The 19371-nt window shown below is 49.1% G+C and overlaps 1 protein-coding gene across 1 annotated transcript in view; it reads left to right on the plus strand.

The window, feature by feature from the left end:
- The first annotated feature begins 5260 nt into the window (after positions 1 to 5260).
- The window catches only part of SRCIN1 (SRC kinase signaling inhibitor 1), a 347319-nt gene continuing 333208 nt past the window's right edge, over positions 5261 to 19371 (plus strand). Inside the window, exons 1-3 of the mRNA XM_015412427.1 lie at positions 5261 to 5722; positions 7185 to 7329; positions 11158 to 11220. Coding sequence (XP_015267913.1) covers positions 5261 to 5722; positions 7185 to 7329; positions 11158 to 11220 — 670 coding nt within the window. The remainder of the gene's footprint in view (positions 5723 to 7184; positions 7330 to 11157; positions 11221 to 19371) is intronic.

Genomic DNA, 19371 nt, shown 5'->3' on the forward strand with positions numbered 1-19371 from the left:
GGATGACTCTGATGTGGTCACTTTAACGCAGCTGACACTGTCTGGGGATAAGGTCCTTCACCAACCTTCACCAGGAGGATAGAGAACACCATTTCTTTCCCATGAGTCTTTCTCCATCACTAGGTACCCAGTGCAGACAGAGGCTGGCTTTGATTCTATGTACCTTGTGTTGGGCACCAGGGACAGAGTACAGATTCTGCCAGTGTGCTGTCTGTCTGGCTTCACATCAGTGTCTATGACTGAGCTGATGCAGGTGGTGTTGGACTTGGTGCCGAGAGCCCCGAAGATGACTGTGCTTGGGGATTTCTATTTGGTTCATATAGCGGCATTTGCCCAGTCATAGAAGCGTGATTATCACATGTAGTAAAACATATCTCCCAAGAAGTAGATTGCAAAAGTAAAACATTGATTCAAGTAGATTCAGTTCACATTCAGAGACCCAGTTTGTTGTAGTGGTTAAGTATGCAGACTCTAATCTGGGAGAACCGGGTTTGATTCCCCCCTCCCCCACTTGCACCTGGCTGGATGACCTTGGGCAAGCCATGGTTCTGATAAGAACTGTTCTTGAAAAAGAGCAGTTTCTGTCAAGAGCTCTCTCAGCCCCACCTACCTCACAGGGTGTCTGTTGTGGGGAGGGGAAGGGAAAGGAGTTTGTAAGCCTCTCTAAGACACCTTTGGGTAGTGAAGGGCGGGGTATAAATCCAATCTCTTCTTCTTCTTCTATCCACAAGGGGACAGAGAGAAGCCTAATGTATGGAATATGATCCCTGCCACAGTGGCCAGATAATTCAGCGTCACATGTGTGGAAGTATGAGGGCATTGTATCTACAGGGGAGACCTGTAGAGATGTGTGACTCCACGAAGAGCCATGTGAGGACTAAGGGGACAATAAAGTGCACACAGAGAGAGGAGGGATAAGGTGGCCAATTATAGGCCAGTCTCCGATTTGCCTTTTCTAGGGAAGGTGATAGAATGTGTGTTGGCGGAGCAGCTCCAGGGCTTCCTGGATGATATGTCTGCACTTGGCTAATTTGAATTTCAGGCCTGAGTTTCGTACTGAGATGGCCTTAGTTGCACTGGTGGTTGATCTTTGTTTAAAGCTGGACAGGGGACAATCATCCGTGTTGATTTCATTGGACCTCTCAGTTGCTTTTGACAGAGTTGACCACTCCATCCATAGAATCCTAGAATCACAGAGTTGGGAGTGGATGCTCAGAGGATGATGCTGTGTGGATGCTTCCTCGCAAAAGCTGCCTCCCCCCCCAGCAACTGCTGTTTAGAGATGTACTACCTCTGAACATGAAGGTTCATAGAATCACAGAATCGTAGCATCATAGAGCTGGAAGGGGCCATACTGGCTATCTAGTCCAACCCCCTGCTCAATGCGGGATCAGCCTAGAGCATCCCTGACAAGTGTTTGTCCAGCCGCTGCTTAAAGGCTGCCAGTGAGGGGGAGCTCACCACCTCCCTCGGCAGCTGATTCCACTGTTGACACAACTCTTACTGTAGAAAAGTTTTTCCTAAAATCCTGACGGTACCTTCCCGCCCTTAATTTGAACCCATCATTGCGAGTCTTATCCATCAGCTTGAATATGGAGCTGGTATTAAGGGCACAGGCCTTTACTCTTTTCTGTCTTGATGGGACACAAAGAGTCTCCACCGGATGTTCAGAATCAACTAGATGGAGTTTTGTCTCTCAACCATACCCGTGTGTGTGTGTGTGTGTGTGTGTGTGTGTGTGTGTGTGTGTGTATTTAGGGTGTGTGTGTGTGAGTGAGATTGTCTGGATCTTTGGACCTGGGTGTTATCAATTAATCCGTTCACGACCGGTGACCCACATATTTGAAGGAAGGACTGTTTCCTTCTGTACATCCCTGTGTGCCAGCTATGGTATTCAGGCCACCATCTGTTAGCTATCTCACCATTCAGGATGGCCCATCGGGTATCAGCCAGAGCCTGGGCCATTTCTGTCATGGCTCCAGCTCTGTGGAATGGGCTCCCTGAAGAGGTGAAGGGGGGACCCCCTCCTTGGAGATCTCCAGGAGCCTCTGCAAGCCCTGCCTGTTTTCCAGGGCATCTTCTAAGAAGGGAAGGAGAGTCTGGTATTTTATTTTGTTTCTAACTGAAAATGTTTGATCTTCGACGTGGTCTCTGTGCTTCACACCCATGAGTTTAGTGCGCCTGCGCTGAACCAGATCGGTGTTGTAGCAAGCCCCAACGGATTTTCGCGCCCAAACCTCGGGCAGGCACAGGAACCCCCACTGCGCATGCCCAGAGGGACGGGCGCAGACATCCCACCGGTTTTTTTCTGACCGCCGCGCTGTTCGCAGCTCTTTTTGGTCGGTGAACTTACCTCAGTAGTTTGTCAGTTAGTAGCTCCGGATTCCTCAGGACCCTTTTCCTCATTCTTCTTGTTTTTCTTTAATTCGTTTGGCGGCTTAAAAAAAAAAAAACAAGAACCAGGGGAGGCGGTCGCTGTGTTTTCTCCCCCCCCCCCCGCCGCCTTTTTTCCTCTCATCGCCTGTTCTTAGTTTATGGCGAAAAGGAATAAAAAGTGGGGGGTTTTCAACCGCTGTACCTCTTGCGGAAGCAAATTGGCCACACTCTTTGCCTATTCTGCCTGGGGGAGGCTCATTGTCCAGACTCCTGCCCTCACTGCGCTAAATTCTCAAACCAAACGCAGAAGAACTGGACAGCGCGCTTGAGGGTAGCCCTTCTAGAATCTGCGTTAGCCCCTTCACACATTGGAAATGGATCCTGTTTCGCAGCCGACAACTTCCACGTCGACTGCTCCATCTGCTTTTACGCTTCCATCAGTACCAGTACCGAAGAAAGACCGGGCTGAGAAGACAGGCAGGGCAGCCAAAAAGGGCAGTACTAAATCCCCTAAGGCGCCTTGGCCCGATGTTGCTATGGACCCTCCCACCGTTGTGGCCACCAAGGATCAGCCTACAGTTGTTGGGCCGTCAATGCCGGAGGCCCCACTGATTACTATGCAGCCACCTATCCAGCTGCTCGACTCGCCCGTTCGGAGGGAGCTTCCAATCCTGATCGACATGGAACGCTGTTCTGATATCGATGAAGTCGCTGGTCTCAGCCACATCTCCAGGTGGGACAGACCACCTTCCTCTTCCTCGCCTTCTCGATCGCCCTCACTAGTCAATAACGAGGGTTGAGACCGGAGTCCTCGTCATTGCCGAACGTCGGGTGAACGTCGCAATTTTTCTGATTACACACCACCAGTCTTGCCTCGCCATCACTCCCGTTCTCGTTCCCGTGACCGGGGCCTTTCCAGATCTCCAAGACGCGTTCATGGAAGGGACTGTTCTCCCAGGGGTTATCAACCCCCCATTCAACCGATACCATGGGATCAGCGACAACTCCAATACCTCTATGGAACTTATCCGCCCAGTGCAACCATGCCCTGGTTGACCCCCGCCAGGTTCTTGGATTGGGACCGATATTCCACACGTCGATCCCGATCACCCCATCGACCTCAAGTGCCTCCATCGGCCACAGTCTCCAGGGCGCCAGAGTCTCCTCGCCCACATCCACCAGCTCACAGGGACCAGCGTGACCAGGTTACACCGCTTAAACCTTTGATACGAAGACTTCTGTATCGACGCCATTACCACCGGTTGGAGTTGCCCCAGTCCAGTTGGAACCCCCGACACAAGTGCCAGACCACGAATCTTCATCATCCGCAGCGGAGGCTTCTGAATCGGAGCTGTCGGACCCAGGCAGTTCGCCCGACGATCCGTCTCCAAGGCCGTCAGTAACAGATAACCTGCCTATTTCACCCTCTGAGGACATGTCCTCTTACGGCAACCTTATCAAACGTATGGCTCACTCACTGGGACTTTCAGTACTCCAACCTCAACCCTTGGTCTCCGACACTGTCTTCGACGTGGTCCAACTAGATGTTTTGACGCTGATAGCGCTACTGATGTCAATGGTCCTTCTGCAAGCGGCCAAGGCACCGTGGGACAAACCCTCGTCCACGCTTGTCTCCTCACACCAATTGGACCACATGTATCGGGTCCAAGAAGCCGGCGCTGAATTTCTCTTAAGTCACCCGAAACCGAACTCCATGGTGGTGACGTCCTCCTCTAAGTCAAAGAAGACTCACTCCACTCCCTCTGACCGGGAGAGCAAGAAACTTGACTCCTTTGGAAGGTGTTTGTATTCTACGGGTGCCCTGGGTGTGAAGAGCACTAATTACCAGGCGTGTATGAGCCGTTATCAGTACACCCTGTGGGAACGCCTCTCAGAGTTTTTGGCCGCCCTACCGGAAGATAAATGCCAGCAGGCCAGGAAAATACAAAAAGAGGGCCTGGTCCTTGCCAAACAACAAATCAACACGGCTAAGCATTCTCTGGACGCAGCCTCCAAGACAATGTCCACCACCATAGCGCTATGCAAACATTCATGGTTACGCACTACATCTTTGCAAATAGACACCAGGTCATAAGTCAAGGACCTTCCCTTTGACGGTTTGGGACTTTTCCATGCTTCCACTGATGGTGCACTACAGGACATGGATAAGAGCATCAAGGTGTATCCTTGTCTTCAAGAACCTTTAAACCACGCACCTGGTCTCGGCCATGGCAACAGCGTCCCTACAATAGGCAGTCACCGGACCGTTCATGGAGGGCCCGTTCTTCCTCAGGGGCCAACATCCACCCTATCGGTAACGCCAGCAGTTTGGCCAGGGACAACAATCCAATAGATCTAAGCCTGCGAAGACATCCAAGCAGGGTCTTTAACTTTTTGTCCTCCCCTCCCCACGATGCCCGCCTGGCAGCTTTCCTTCTGGCCTGGCTGGATATTACAATAGACTCTTGTGTCCTCTCGGTGATAACGTCTGGTTACCTTATAGAGTTTACGCACCTCCCTGTCCTACCTATATTTGTCTGCACCCTCCCTCCCCAGCCCTACTGGAAGAGGTCGCAGGCCTTCTCGCCAAGAATGCATCGAACTGGTACCACCTTCAGAATGAGGCAGGGGATTCTATTCCCATTACTTCACCGTCCTGAAGTGGGATGGTGGTGTTTGCCCGATTCTGGACTTGAGAGGACTCAATAACTACGTCTAGTACCGCTGTTTCCGGATGGTCTCCCTTCAACAAATTCTGCCACTGCTCCAGAAAGGAATGTGGATGGCCACCCTGAACCTTCAGGATGCTTATTTTCATTTAGCAATACATCCTTCACACAGGCCCTACCTCCGGTTTGCCATAGGTCAACACCACTTCCAATACATGGTTCTCCCCTTTGGCCTCGCCAGCGCGCCCAGGGTCTTCACCAAAACTATGGTTGTCGTGGCAGCATTTCTCCATCTTCAGGGGATCAGTGTCTACCCATACATCAACGACTGGCTTCTGGTTGCTGACTCCAGGCTTCTACGTCACATACAGGATACTCTCAGGTTGCTTAACACGCTGGGCCTTCGGGTGAATACCGAAAAGTCCCACCTACAACCTGCCCAATGGGTACAGTACATAGGCACGTGCCTGGACTCCATTGGCTGCCGAGCCTTCCTGCCACAGGATAGGGCCCGGCACATCATCAACCTCGCCAAATGTGTTGCCTCTCAGCCCACGGTAACGGCACTGCTGATACAATGGCTACTTGGCCTGATGGCCGCCACTACGTCGGTCCTCGTCTTTGCGAAACTGCGGATGCGCCCTCTTCAACTATGGTTCATCCGCAATTTCGATCCGGCAAGGCATCTCCAAACACTCAGTCTGTCCGTCCCTCCAGATATACAGAATACTCTGTTGTGGTGGACTTCCCCCAACAACCTTTTCCAGGGGGCCCCCTTTTATTCTCCAGCACCTACCGTGAGCTTGACAACAGACGTGTCGCAATGGGGATGGGGGGCACATCTCCAAGGCCTCTGCATTGGGGGCAGGTGGTCTCCAAGCTTCCGAACTCGTCACATCAACTTTTTGGAACTCTTGGCGATAGAATTCGCCCTCCACTCCTTCCTGCTGTTAGTCCAAGGGTGATGTGTGGCTGTACTCATAGACAACACCAGTTAACATAAACACTCAGTTACGTAAACAGACAAGGGGGCACTGTGTCCCATTGCCTCTGTGATCTGGTGATTCATTTGTGGAACTGGTGCCTGTTTCAACGCATCCATCTGATTGCAATCCACATACCTGGCCACCTGAATGTTCAAGGAGACAGCCTCAGCCGAGGAAGCCTTCGCCTACATGACTGGGAACTCAATTGGACATACCTTCAGCCTCTCTTCCACAGATGGGGGCATCCGCAGGTGGATGCCTTTGCCACCAGATCAAACAGAAAGTGCCCGAGGTTTTGCGGGGGGGGGGCATGGACCCTGAGAGATGGGCTCATCTACCCCTGGACCCAGGACTATCTCTTCCTGTTTCCCCCTCTTCTGCTGCTTCTGCGAGTCGTGCACAAGATTCTCAACGACAACGCACACTGCATTCTGGTATCCCCGTGGTGGCCACGCCAACCCTGGTTCGCGACACTCCTCAACCTATCCCAGGACATCTTTCATCACTTCCCTCCAGCACCGGATCTCCTGTTCCTCTCAGGAACATGGCTACTGCATCACGATGTCTGCCACCTCAAACTGACGGCTTGGAGGGTGTGCCGCAGGGATTCTCCTCACGTGTGACTGAGGTCTTGATCAATGCTAGGAAACCCTCCACACATAAATCCTATGCATGCAAATAGAAATTTTTTTGTTCTTTTATGGGTGTGCCTGCTTCTCAAGCATCTCTGGCTGGTCTGACAAGGATCTTTGATTTTCTGTTATCCTTGGCCGACTCTGGTTTGTCACACTCCTCATTAAAGGTTTACCTAGCCGCCTTATCGGCATACCATGTTCGAGTTGAGGGACACTCAGTTTTTTCTCATCCCCTCTCCAAACACTTCCTAAAGGGACTCTTACATCTCTACCCTCCTGTCCGAGGTCCTGTGGAGCAGCGGGATCTTCCGATGGTCTTACGCCAGCTTACACGGATTCCATTCGAGCCGCTTGCAACGTGTGATATGCGGCTTCTTTCTTGGAAGACGCCGTTTCTTGTAGCCATCACTTCTGCATGTAGGGTGGGAGAACTCATGGCGCTCAGGTGTGATCCACCCTACCTTAGATTCCTACCTGATGGTGTGAGTCTCGTCCTGGACATATCCTTCCTTCCGAAGGTTGTGTCAGAGTTCCACCTTCAGGCGGAGATTTTCCTGCCGGACTTCTATCCTTCCCCGAAGTCTCCGGAGGAACGTCTCTACCACACATTGGACACAAAGCGGGCACTCCTCTTCTACTTACAGAGGACTCACCCTACCAAGCGTGATCCGCACCTGTTCGTCTCTTATGCCACTAAAAGGGCTGGAACTCACATCACGTCCCAGCGCCTGTCAAGGTGGATTGTTGAACTGATCCGTCTGTGTTACCTCATTGCCAAATGCCCTCTGCCAACTCAACTTAAAGCACACTCCACCAGGGCTGTGGCCGCTTCCACTGCATTCCTGAAGGGCGTCTCCCTTACTGATGTTTGCAATGCAGCCACTTGGTCAACACCGAATACATTCATCAGACAGTATGCGATTGATGTCCGCGGCTCGACTCGCACAGCCATGGGCCATCAGGTTCTCTCGTCTGTGTCGCAGTAACTACTTGCCAGCACCCTCCTCCAGGTAGGATATTGCTCGCTAGTCTCCCATGGGTGTGAAGCACAGAGACCACGTTGAAAATAAACAGATTGCTTACCTGTAACTGGTGATCTTCGAGTGGTCATCTGTGCATTCACACCGCCCGCCCTCCTTCCCCACTGCTGTCAGACTCTAACTTGGTTTCTTGAGTTTGAGGCGGTCCAAAGGAACTGGCAGGATGTCCACACTCGTCCCACTGGGTATGCACAGTGGGGGTTCCTGCGCTTGCCCGAGGTTTGGGCGTGAAAATCCATTGGAGCTTGCTACAACACCTATCTGGTTAAGCGCAAGCGCACTAAACCCATGGGTGTGAATGCAAAGATGACCACTCGAAGATCACCAGTAACAGGTAAGCAACCTGTTTTTTTGTTTTTTTTACTATTCTTATATGCTGCCTTGAACCATAGCAAAGGAGGGATATAAATGGATTAATAAACAAACAAATAAATATAATTAGTTCAGAGATAGTTGTGTCTTCCGGCAGAACGGCAACATAGACCCAGCTCTGGGCACTGCTGATAAATTATCCAAGTAGGCCATTGTACTCATAAGGACTAGACACTTGTGTGCTTATAAATGAAATTGAAGGTTCTCACTGTGATGTATCGCTTACCTATTATGCTCCTCCACCTAACAAGCTTCTAGTTTTGCTCCACGGCAGTTTGGGGATGAGTGTAGGAGAGAGGATTAATGAAGAAACAGAACAAAAGATATAATAGGTGCAGTCTTGTACAAGCATTTAAAGGTGTGGGTACCAACACTAGTTGAAGTCCAAGCAACCATTTGTTAATGCAATCATCCTAAGATAGGCATGAAACTGTCTTATCCAGAGCCAGCCCCATGGTCTACAAGGTCAGTACTGTCTTCTTTCCCTGCCAGTTGCTATCCAAGGTCTCAGCTTGAAGGTCTTTCACATCACTTATTACCAGATGCTCTACCAGTGAGCCACGGCTCCTCCTCTGTCTGTTTTCTCTCTCTACAAGGTAGAGGAGAAAGAGTACCTCTCTCCTCCCATCCTCTACATACATAATTTCACATTGTACCCATTTGTGCAGGTGTCTGATTTCCATACATTTCTACCACCATCACCACCACCTTCAGAGGCAGGAGAACTGTATGAATTGGATATCCGAGATATATAATTGCCCTAACGCGTTGGCCATTTCCAGCTCTCCCATTGGCTGTGCTGTGCACTCTATCAGCCATTGGCTCATCAACCGCCACTCAAGAGTACTCGTGTGCCATTGGCTGAGTACTGGGTCTGTTCCTCTCCCCGCCCACTGTCAGCCTAGACACTCTTCCCTCACAAAATAAACTGCCAAAATGGCTGCCTCTCCTGACAAAGACACTTTACCTGCTTGGCTCCTGTGGGACTAACTTTTCCTTCAGTGGCTGTTGCTAGGCAACCAAGCTGGGTTCATATAGCAGCAAAGACAAAGACAGGAGGCCCTTTCCAGGCTTTTGTGGGGACCTCATTGGGGCCTGTCCTGACTAGGGTTGCCAGCTCCAGGTTGGGAAATTCCTGGATATTTTGTGGTGGAGTCTATGGAAGCCAGAGTTTTGGGAGGGGAGAGGCCTCAGCTGAATAGAATGCCATAGAGCCCACCCTCCAAAGTAGTTATTTTCTCCGGGGTGGAGAGATCTGTTGTCTGGAGTTCAGTTGTGATGCCCGGCGATCTTCAGGCTCCATCTGGAGGTTGGCTACCCTAGACAAAGCAGTAAGTACTTCAGAGCAGGGTCTGCCAGACACAGGTTCTTGCTGTGGAAGTTGAGTGGGTGATTTTGGAGCAGTCACAGACTTTCAGCCTAACATATCTCACATGGTTGTTGTGCAGATCAAAAGGGGGAGAGGAGATTAATGTAAGCTGCTTTGGTCTCCACTGCAGAGAAAGACTGTACTTTTCCTCCTGGGGAACCATTGCTGCCAATCTCCAGGTGAGGGCTGGAAATCACTCAGTATTAAAAGTGCTCTCCAGATGGCAGAGATCAGCTCCCCTGGAAAAAACGGCTGCTCTGCAGGGTGGACTCTGTGTCATTATACCCTGCTGAGGTCGCTTCCTTCCTGCTTGGGTCTCCACTGTGGAGAAAGACTGTAGTTTCCTAGGTAGAGGCTGTGGGGGGGGGGAATGGAAAGTTGAAGTCAGAGGGGCAGATAAAGGTAGGTTGATGGTTGGCTGGGAAGGAGATAGGGCTTCCATCTCCAGGTTGGGAAATTCCTGGAGATTTGAGGGGTAAGAGATGGAAACCTGAAGTCAGAGGGGCAGATAATGATACATAGATGGTTTTGCTGGGATGGGAAATTCTTGGGGATTTGAGGGGTGGAGCCTGGAGAGGGTGGGGGTTGAGGAGGGGTGGGTCCTCAGACAGGTACAATGCCATAGACTCTACCCTCCAAACCAACCATTTCCTCCTGGGGAACCATTGTTTCCAATCTCCAGGTGAGGTCTGGAAATCACTCAGAATCACAACTGCTATTCAGATGGCAGAGATCAGTTCCCCTGGAAAAAACGGTAAGCTCTGTGTCATTATACCCTGCTGAGGTTGCCACAGCAAATTGATGCCGAGTGCTCGAGGCCAGGGCATCTGCCCAGAGTCTTTTTCTAGAGCTCGTTGTATTTATTTCCACAACGGACCTTATTCCTAATTTATGTATATAGGCCTCCATGAGGAGAATGTGCTTCACATGTGGTGAAAAGGACATGGGGTTTGAACATATAAACAGAAAGCTGCCTGAATAGCCTAGCTTAGCCCGAGCTCATCAGAGCTGGGAAGCAGAGTCTCTTACAGTTTGTACTTGGGTGGGAGACCACCAAGGAAGACAGGGGTTGCTGTGCAGAGAAAGGCAGTGGCAAACCATCTCTGCTGCTCTCTTGCCTTGAAAAAGTGTGTGTGTGTGTGTGAATACACACACATGTGCACATGCATACAGCTGCCCTCTGCTGAATCAGACTGTTGGTCTATTGAGAGCAGTATTGTCTACTCTGACTGGCAGCTGTTCACCTGGGGTTGAACCTGGGACCTTCTGCATGCAGAGCAGGTTCCCTTCCATCAAGCTAGGGACCCTCCAGAGACTCTGCTGGAAGGATGGCCCCTTCTCCAGCTAGCAAAGGCCCAAAAGTGTAGGAACTGTGTCTGAGTGTTTATTCCTGCGTCTGTTTGCAGCGGCAGGCAGATCTTCAGCATCTTGGTGATCGAAGACCCGAGACCGCACCGCATGGCAACGCACCAGTGACCGCCTTCTCTCTCCTTTCCCATCTCTCGCTGTGTTTGTTTTAATTCTCAGTTTTTAATCAAAAAAGAAAAACTTTCCTGATGTTGTTTGTTTAAAAAGAAAAAAGACAGCCCTCCCCTTTTATCAGATATATTTACCTCCTGCATTCTCTGTTCACCCCAAATCCTCCGTTCCCCCCAATCCCTTTCTGAGTTTGTTTGTTCCTGAATTTCCTCCTTTCCTGTCCTTAACCAGGCGTCGGGCGAATTGCAGGAGGGAAGAAACCTGGACTCTGTTCCCTTTGTTTAAAGTCACCAGGTTAGTAAAAAGGATGGCTATGTTAGCGGGTGGGACACACCTGTCCGATCCTTTACCCTTCCATCCTCCATAACTTAATTGTTCCTCCAACACCACGACACTCGCCTACCTCAACACTCAACTAATTGCCATCCTTTTCATTTGTATCCGCATGTAGCACCGGACCCCTTTCCTTGATTTGCTGTTTTAACCTTGATTAGTATCTCAGTAATGATGTCTTTGGGCTCGGGGAGGGGGCACCTCTGTTGTTTATTGATCTGGCCAAGATATCTTGGAGCTGGTTTCGCTGATGAAAGGAACCCTACTGATCTCTCCTGTTTATTAGTAAAAGTGATCGAGTTTATGGAGGAATCAAGAACTGTTGAAAGACTGTTGGGAGAAAAAGAGTTGCTTCTAAGATGTGTGATCCATACCGACCCCTAGGTTTTGTGTTCCCTCTTGCAGCAACATCTGCCTCTAGGGCTTTGGGTGGCAGCCCAGCCCAGATGTTACTGGCTTGAGCTGTTAGCCAGTTGTCAGAACTGGAGGTTACAAAGGCAGACATTCCGGCTTTGTAATTCTTGCTGTTAGTGCATATAAGGTAGTGCATGCCTATGGATTAAGGCAGGGAGCCCCAACCTTTTTGACCCTGTGGGCACATTTGGTGTTTTGATAGGGAGTGGTAAGTGCCACCCCAAAAACAGCTTCTGCGGGAGGTGAAGCCAAATGGAATACTTCCTGCCTCATACTTCTTGACTAGAAGGAAAGCCCGGAGGATAAGTGGAACCTCATACTTACATGGTTTTATGTGGTTTTACCTATGTTATAATTGTTTTTATGTTTTATCCTTTGTAAGCCGCCCGAAGCCTGCTTTGCCAGGGAGGGCAGGGTAAAAATTAATTAAATAAATAAATACTGAGTAAAGAAAGTCATCCAGTGGAAAGCCCTTTCATTTGAATGAGGGTAGCCAGTAATAAGCCCGACCTTACATTGGCCCTGCTCACTTTCCAAAAAGCTCATCGGACAGCAAAGGAAGTACTGGCAGCTGCACTAAGGTGTTCCATGAGAGTGAACATTGCAGCAAGCTGTGTTGAGAAACAAACAAAAAAAATCATCCAAAAATCGAGCCAAGATGGGAGACCTGTAGTACTTGGTGTCCAGTGACAATTTAGATATAGTAGGTATTGCAGAAACATGGTGGAATGGGGGGGAATCTATGGGATACAGTCATTCCTGGGTATAGGAAGGACAGAGAGGGACAGGTTGGTGGAGATGTTGCATTGTACATCAAAGAGGGCATAGAATCAAATATTTTAGAAAACATCAGGGGAACTCCTCACCAGAAGTTATATGGGTAGAAATATCGGGCAGTAAGGGTTACTTAAAAGTGGGGATGTACTATCACTCACCTGATCAAACCCCCTTGAGGCTGATCTTGAGATGGAGAAGGAAATAAGGGAGGTGACTAAAGCAGATAATGTTATTATACTGAGAGACTTCAACTACCCTCATATTGACAGAGTAAACATATGCTTGATTCATACTGTAGAAATGAAATTCCTAAACATCATAAATGACTATGCACTGGAACAGTTGTTTGTAGAGCCGACCAGAGGGGTAGTGATCTGGGACTTAGTTCTGAGTGAGACTCAAGACCTGGTGAGAGATGTAGAGGTTGTTGCACCAATTGGGAACAATGACCACAATGCTAGTAAGTTCAGCTTTCTGGTCAATGGAAAGTTATTCCTGAAGTCCAAAACGGTAACATTTGACTTCAAAAGAGGTCACTTTACAAAAATGAGGGGAATAGTTAAAAGGAAGCTGAAGGGAAAACACAAGAGAGTCATATCCCTAGAGGATGTCTGGAAGCTATTTAAAACCACACTAATTGAAAAAACCTGATAATTCTCCAGGTCCTGATAGCATACATTGAAGAGTTCTTAGGGAATTGAGATGGGAGATAGTTAATCTGCTAACCCATATATGTATCCTTTCATTAAATTCAGCTGCTGTACCAGAAGACTTGAGCATAGCATGTCTGTCCGAGGCAAATTTGTAGAAACTGTATTCAAAGATAGAATTATTAGGCACATGGAAGAACAAAGCCTGCTGAGGGGAAATCAGCATGGCTTCTGCAAAGGGAAGCCCTGCCTCACCAACCTTTTGGAGTTCTTTGAGAACGTGAACAAGCATGTAGACCCAGTAGACAATATATACTTGGAATTTCAAAAGGCTTTTGACAAGGTACCTCACCAAAGATTTCTGAATAAACGTAGCAGTCATGGATAAGAGGGCAGGTTCTCTTATGGATTAAAAACTGGTTAAATGACAGGAAGCAAAGAGTAGGAATAAATGGACAGTTCTCAGAATGGAGGGAAGTAAGCACTGGACTACCACAAGGATCAGTATTAGGGCTGGTACTATTTAATTTATTCATAAATGATCTGGAACTAGGGGTGAGTAGTATAGTGGCCAAGTTTGCAGATGACACAAAATTATTCAGGATGGTGAAAACCAAGGCTGACTGTGAAGAGCTCCAACAAGACCTCCACAAACTGGGTGAGTGGGTGACAATGTGGAAAATGAAGTTCAGTGTTGGTAAGTGTAAGGTGATGCATATTAGGACAAAAAAAATCCCAACTTCAAGTATAGGCTAATGGGGTCTGAACTTGCTGAGTCTGAGAGGAAAAAAGAACTTGGGGTCATAGCAGATAGCTCAATGAAAGTGTCAACCCAGTGTGCTGCAGCAGTGAAAAAGGCAAACTCTAGGTTAGGGATTATTAGGAAAGGGATTGAAAATAAAATGGCCGATAATGTACCTGTATAATAATAATAATAATAATAATAATAATAATAATAATAATACAACATATATTCATTTTAATTGCACGCGCCGTCACTGCCCGGTGTAGACGTCTTCTGGCTGGCTCTGTCATTTTCCCGCACGGCTGCTTGCTGGCCAGGCTTCAGGACCCGTATGTCAATCGCCACACTGCCACCGCCTGGCCGGAACATCCATTGCAGGCGTTCTTTTCATAGCCAGGAAGCTGTTTCGCCTTTACAAGCCTTGACCTGGACATCCGACCGTCAGCTAACGCCCTCCCACAAGGGAGGTTGGCGTGCCCACCCTCTCTAAGGAGTCGTTCCCATTTTATCTACTTGCCAAAGCTTTCGAATCGCTGGGTGGATGATGAGCTAGGGACAACAGGCTGGCTGCTCACACCAGCGCGGGGCTTGAACTAACACAGTTCAGATGTTAAGACAGTGGGATATACCCACTGTGCCACCGCTCCCCTTGATCTATGGTGCACCCTCATTTGGAATACTGTATACAATTCTGGTCACTGTAACTCAAAAAAGACACTGCAGAGCTGGAAAAAGTACAGAGGAGCGGGCCCAAGATGATTAGGGGGTTGGAGCACCTTCCCTATGAGGAAAGGCTGAAGAGTCTGGGACTTTTCAGTTTAGAAAAGAGACTGTTAAGCGGGGACACGATAGAGGTTTATAAAATTATGCATGGGGTAGAGAGAGCTGACAAAGAGAGCTTTTTCTCCCAGTCCCAAAATACTAGAACTTGAGGGCATCCAATGAAACTGATGGGCAGTAGGTTCAGGACAGACAAAAGGAAATACTTCTTTACACAGAGAGTGATTAAAATTGGGAATTCTCTGCCAGAGGATATAGTGATGGCCACAGGAATAAACAGCTTTGAAAGGGGATTAGATAGATTCCTGGAGGGTAAGTCTATCAGTGGCTACTAGCCATGGTGGCTGAGAAGCACCTCCAGGTTCAGAGGCAGTCAACTTCTGAAACCCAGTGTCAAGAGGCAACTTCAGGGAAGGCCTCGGCCTCTGTGCCCTGTTGTTGGCCCTCCAGAGGAACTGGTTGGCCACTGTGTGAGGCAGGATGTTGGACTAGGTGGACCACTGGCTTATGTTCTTAAGTCACAATTTGGGAATACCTTTATGGGCCTAATTAAAACGATTAAAGTACCAAGCAAGTTTCTCCGTTCTTTAGAGCCAAAGGAAAAAGCAAATGGGGGAGAAAAGAAATTGTTGCTGGAAAGGATTTTAAAAGACCCAGAACATAAGAAGCATCGTTACACAGACTACCATTATGTGCTAGGTGCAAAATGATCTCAATGACCGCTAAACGATGAGTGTGTACACCTGTGGGTTTCCCCAAGGGGACAAATAGCACCCCCCCAGGATTGTTTCAGATCAGGAAAATGTTGTCAGGGAGGAAGACGGAACTTAGCCCCTTCTCCACACACACCAGAAAAGGGCACAAGGTAAGGGTCCCGGACCCAGTCTGTGTGCCCGACCTATGTAGTCTCTAATGGTGCATGTCAAGAATCGTTGCACCAAAGACTGCTAGGGGAAAAGAAGCAGTAGCTGCTTTCCCTTTGAAAAATTCTAAGCCAATTTGGATTGGTCTCTAGCATTAGTCAGACCACACAGGTACCTTTATAAGGAGGCGAGCCTTTGGGTCAGTCATAAATTCTTCCAGAGCTGTTCTCTCAAGGACAGTTCTTGAGAGAGCTCTCTCAGCCCCACCCACCTCACAGGGTGTCTGTTGTGGGGAGGGGAAGGGAAAGGGATTGTAAGCTGCTCTGAAACTCCTTCGCATAGTGAAGGGTGGGGTGTAAACCCAATCTCCTCCTCCTCCTCCTTGTTGTCCTCCTCCTCCTCATCTCCTCCTCCTCCTCCAAGACCGATAGGGTGGTTGGCCAGAACAACAATGAGCAAAACTAAATCCAGACATTAAGTACACTTTTCCAACCATAGAGGCTAATGTAACTGTCAGTCAAATCTGTGACGAGCATTTGACATACATCTCTGGCATATACCACAAAGTCAGCCCTTTTCTTTCTATCTCTGGGGTCAGGAAAGTCAAGGAGAGTCACAGATAAGCTAGCCAGACTCAGTGGGTGCGTTCAGACAGGGCGTTTCAGCCGGCATAAACTGTACCGGTTGGAACCGTTGCAGTTTATGCCGGCTGAAACGCAATCACACTTACCTCCTGTCTGCGGAGCCCATTGCTGTATGCCCGTTCACACACAGCAGGCGTCGGTGGTTTGTTTGTTTTTTTAAACTCAGTTTGTGCATGCGCATAGGCAGCCATTCACAGAATGGTGATCTTCACGCATGCGCAAAACACCCCATCCAGAAAAGCATGCCCTGAAGAGAGGACTTACCTTTAAAGTTTAAAGAGCAAACTGGCCTCCCTGAGGTCCCGAACTCCTCTAAAACGTTAAACTAAGGACCTTTTCTTTTCTTTTTTTAAACAAATGCCGGGGCGAAGCTTCGCCCAAGCGCATATTGCCGACCTTAAAAAAAAATGGTGGGCGAAAATCGGAAGCCTCAGGCTTCCGAACGGAAGTGGCTCTACAATGTTGGAAAGTGATCAGACGGGGGGGGGGGGGGGTAAAGCGATTACAACCGTTGCACGCAGGATACCACCACTTGGGGACCTAGTGGCGAAATACAACGGTTTAAAGCTCTTTGCAATGGTTAGGGACGGAAGGCAGATGTTCACCGTGTGAACGCCGGTAAGTACACCGATTCCAACCGGCACCTATACTGTTGTAAATGCCCCCGTCTGAACGCACCCAGAGAGTCCCTCTGTCCCTCTGTCTCTTTAGAATTTGATAATGTATAAACATTCCAAGAGGCAAAAGTCACCTAAGGCAGAGGTCATGTGCAGGGTTATCGGTACCACAAGGCCACAACACTTAGCAGAGTCCTGAAGCTTCCTGGGAAACAGAACCACAGATTCAACTATAGGGGCTAATTGCTATAGAAATTAAAGTATCAGAGGTGTACCAGAGTTTTAGCAGAGGACTGAGAATCAATCCAGCCCTAATTTTGCAACAGTGGGAACGTTGAAGGACACTATGGCTCGACGGATAACATGTCAGCTGGTAACTGCCGTTTCCCAGAGCTAATGCCGAATTACTGTTTGTAGCATGCATTGCCTTTGCCATAAATGTGATAAAATCTAAAGACTCCTTGTTGGCTTTGTGGAATTATATTATTTTTGTTTTCCATCTGTGCCTTCTTATTTAAAATATATTTCTTTCTTTTTTAAAAAAAAAGAAGGGCTTGGTGTTGAGTCACTACAGAGGCAGTGTCTCCTTATCTCTTCCACCAAATCTAGCTGGCTTTATGCTAAAAAGCTCCATCTCTGCTCAAATTACTGTGGCTGTCTTGTAGAGAATGCTTTAGAGAATAACAATAAAAATATAATAATAGGAAAGCAAAATACACTGCGGCCCTTCTAGCAGAAGCCCCTGCTGGGCTTGTCACAATAATAGATTTTATTTCCGTGGCATGCGCCGACTTTGAATGTTCTGCGCGAGCCCCAGTGTGAAGCAAGACAGCTGCCAGGAAAGAGCTTAAAACCTTTTGAATTAGGAGGGGGGGAGGAATTAAAAACGGGCAAAAAATGCAGGGCAAACAAATTTGTGTTACCACCCACTGGAATGTGGAGTGCCACAGGGGGCGATCCTCTTGCCAATGCTGTTTAACACCTACAGACGTCCCCTCACCCAGTTGGTCTGTGGGGATTGGGCTGGGTTGCCACTAGTATGCTGATGACACCCAGCTCTATCTGTTGTTGGACAGCTGCCCGGACTCCGCCCCAGAGAACTTGGACAGGGTTCTGGAGACTGTGGCTGGATGGCTACAGCAGAGTTGGTTGAAATTAAATCCAGCAAAGATGGAGGTCTTGTCTCTGAGCTGGGATGATGGTGATGTAGAGTTGGGAATCAGGCTCCCTGGCTTGATGGGGCATTATTGGTGCTGGCCCAGAAGTTGAGGAGCCTAGGGGTGATCCTGGATGCCCCACTTTCTATGGAGGCCCAGGTCACCACAGTTGCCAGGTCAGCCTTTTACCATCTCTGACAGATCAGGCAACTGGTTCCCTATCTCTCCCCCTGGGACTTGGTAGGGTTGCCAAGTCCTACCTTTGTAATAGCGGGGGGAGTCCCGGACGTCCCCGAGAGCTTCCTTCATGCGCGCACCGCTATCACGTCACCCGGAAGTGATGCAATTGCATCGTGCACATTGAGGGCAGGGCTACAATCATCCCCCCACAACGTGCTCGACGCAATCGCGTCACTTCCGGGTGATATGTTCACGCTGGGCACGTCACGCACTTTGGGGGTGGGGTCCCCCCCGCCAGCGGGGAACGGGCTTCTCCGGTGGGGGTCTTCCCACCCCCCAGGGGGACTTGGCAACCCTAGGACTTGGCTAAATAACCCATGCTTGATTGCTGTAGCTTGCTTTAGGTGAGCTTACTCCTGAAACTGATCTGGAACCTCCAGCTAGTGCAAAATGTGGCTGTGCGCCTGCTGACTGCAACGTCTGTGAAGGTGCATATTCAGCCAATTGCACTGGCTACCGATTGAGTGCCGGATCCATTTCAAGGTACTGACCTTTAAAGCCCTGTGCAGCCTGGGACCAACATATCTGAGGGACCACCTCTCCCCATATGTGCCCTGTGGAGCCTTGTGCTTGGCGGACCACCATTTACTGGCTGTCCCCGGCCCAAAGGACGCCCGCTTAGCCTTGACAAGTGCCAGGGCTTTTTCTGCCCTGGCCCCGGCCTGGTGGAACATGCTCCTGTCTGAGATCAGGGTCCTGCGGGATCTGTTATAGTTCCACAGGTTCTGTAAAATTGAGCTGTTCCACCAGGCCTTTGGTTGAGGCGGCAGGGTCCAATTATTAGGCCTCCCTTGCTGAAGCTCTCCAACTGTATAGGAGGAACAGATTGGATTTATACCCCGCCCTTCACTACCCAAGGGAGTCTCAGAGCGGCTTACCAACTCCTTTCCCTTCCCCTTCCCACAACAGACACCCTGTGAGGTAGGTGGGGCTGAGAGAGCTCTGACAGAAACTGCTCCTTTTCAAGAACACCTGTGCCAGTACTACAGCTTGCCCAAGGTCATCCAGCCAGGTGCAAGTGGAGGAGTGGGGAATCAAACCCGGTTCTCCCAGATTAGAGTCCGTGCACTTAACCATTACACCAAACTGGCTCATTAACTGTATATGGCCCATATTAATATATTAATAAGATCTCCGCTGTCCTTTGATTTATGGCCTAGTAGCCTCCAGCAGTGTTCCCTCTAAGATGAGTTAGGGTGAGCTAGCTCACAGGTTTTTAGCCTCT

This window comes from Gekko japonicus, unplaced genomic scaffold, assembly GCF_001447785.1.
Source record: "Gekko japonicus isolate JY-2015 unplaced genomic scaffold, Gekko_japonicus_V1.1 scaffold8, whole genome shotgun sequence".
In the NCBI taxonomy this organism is placed as follows: Eukaryota; Metazoa; Chordata; class Lepidosauria; order Squamata; family Gekkonidae; genus Gekko; species Gekko japonicus.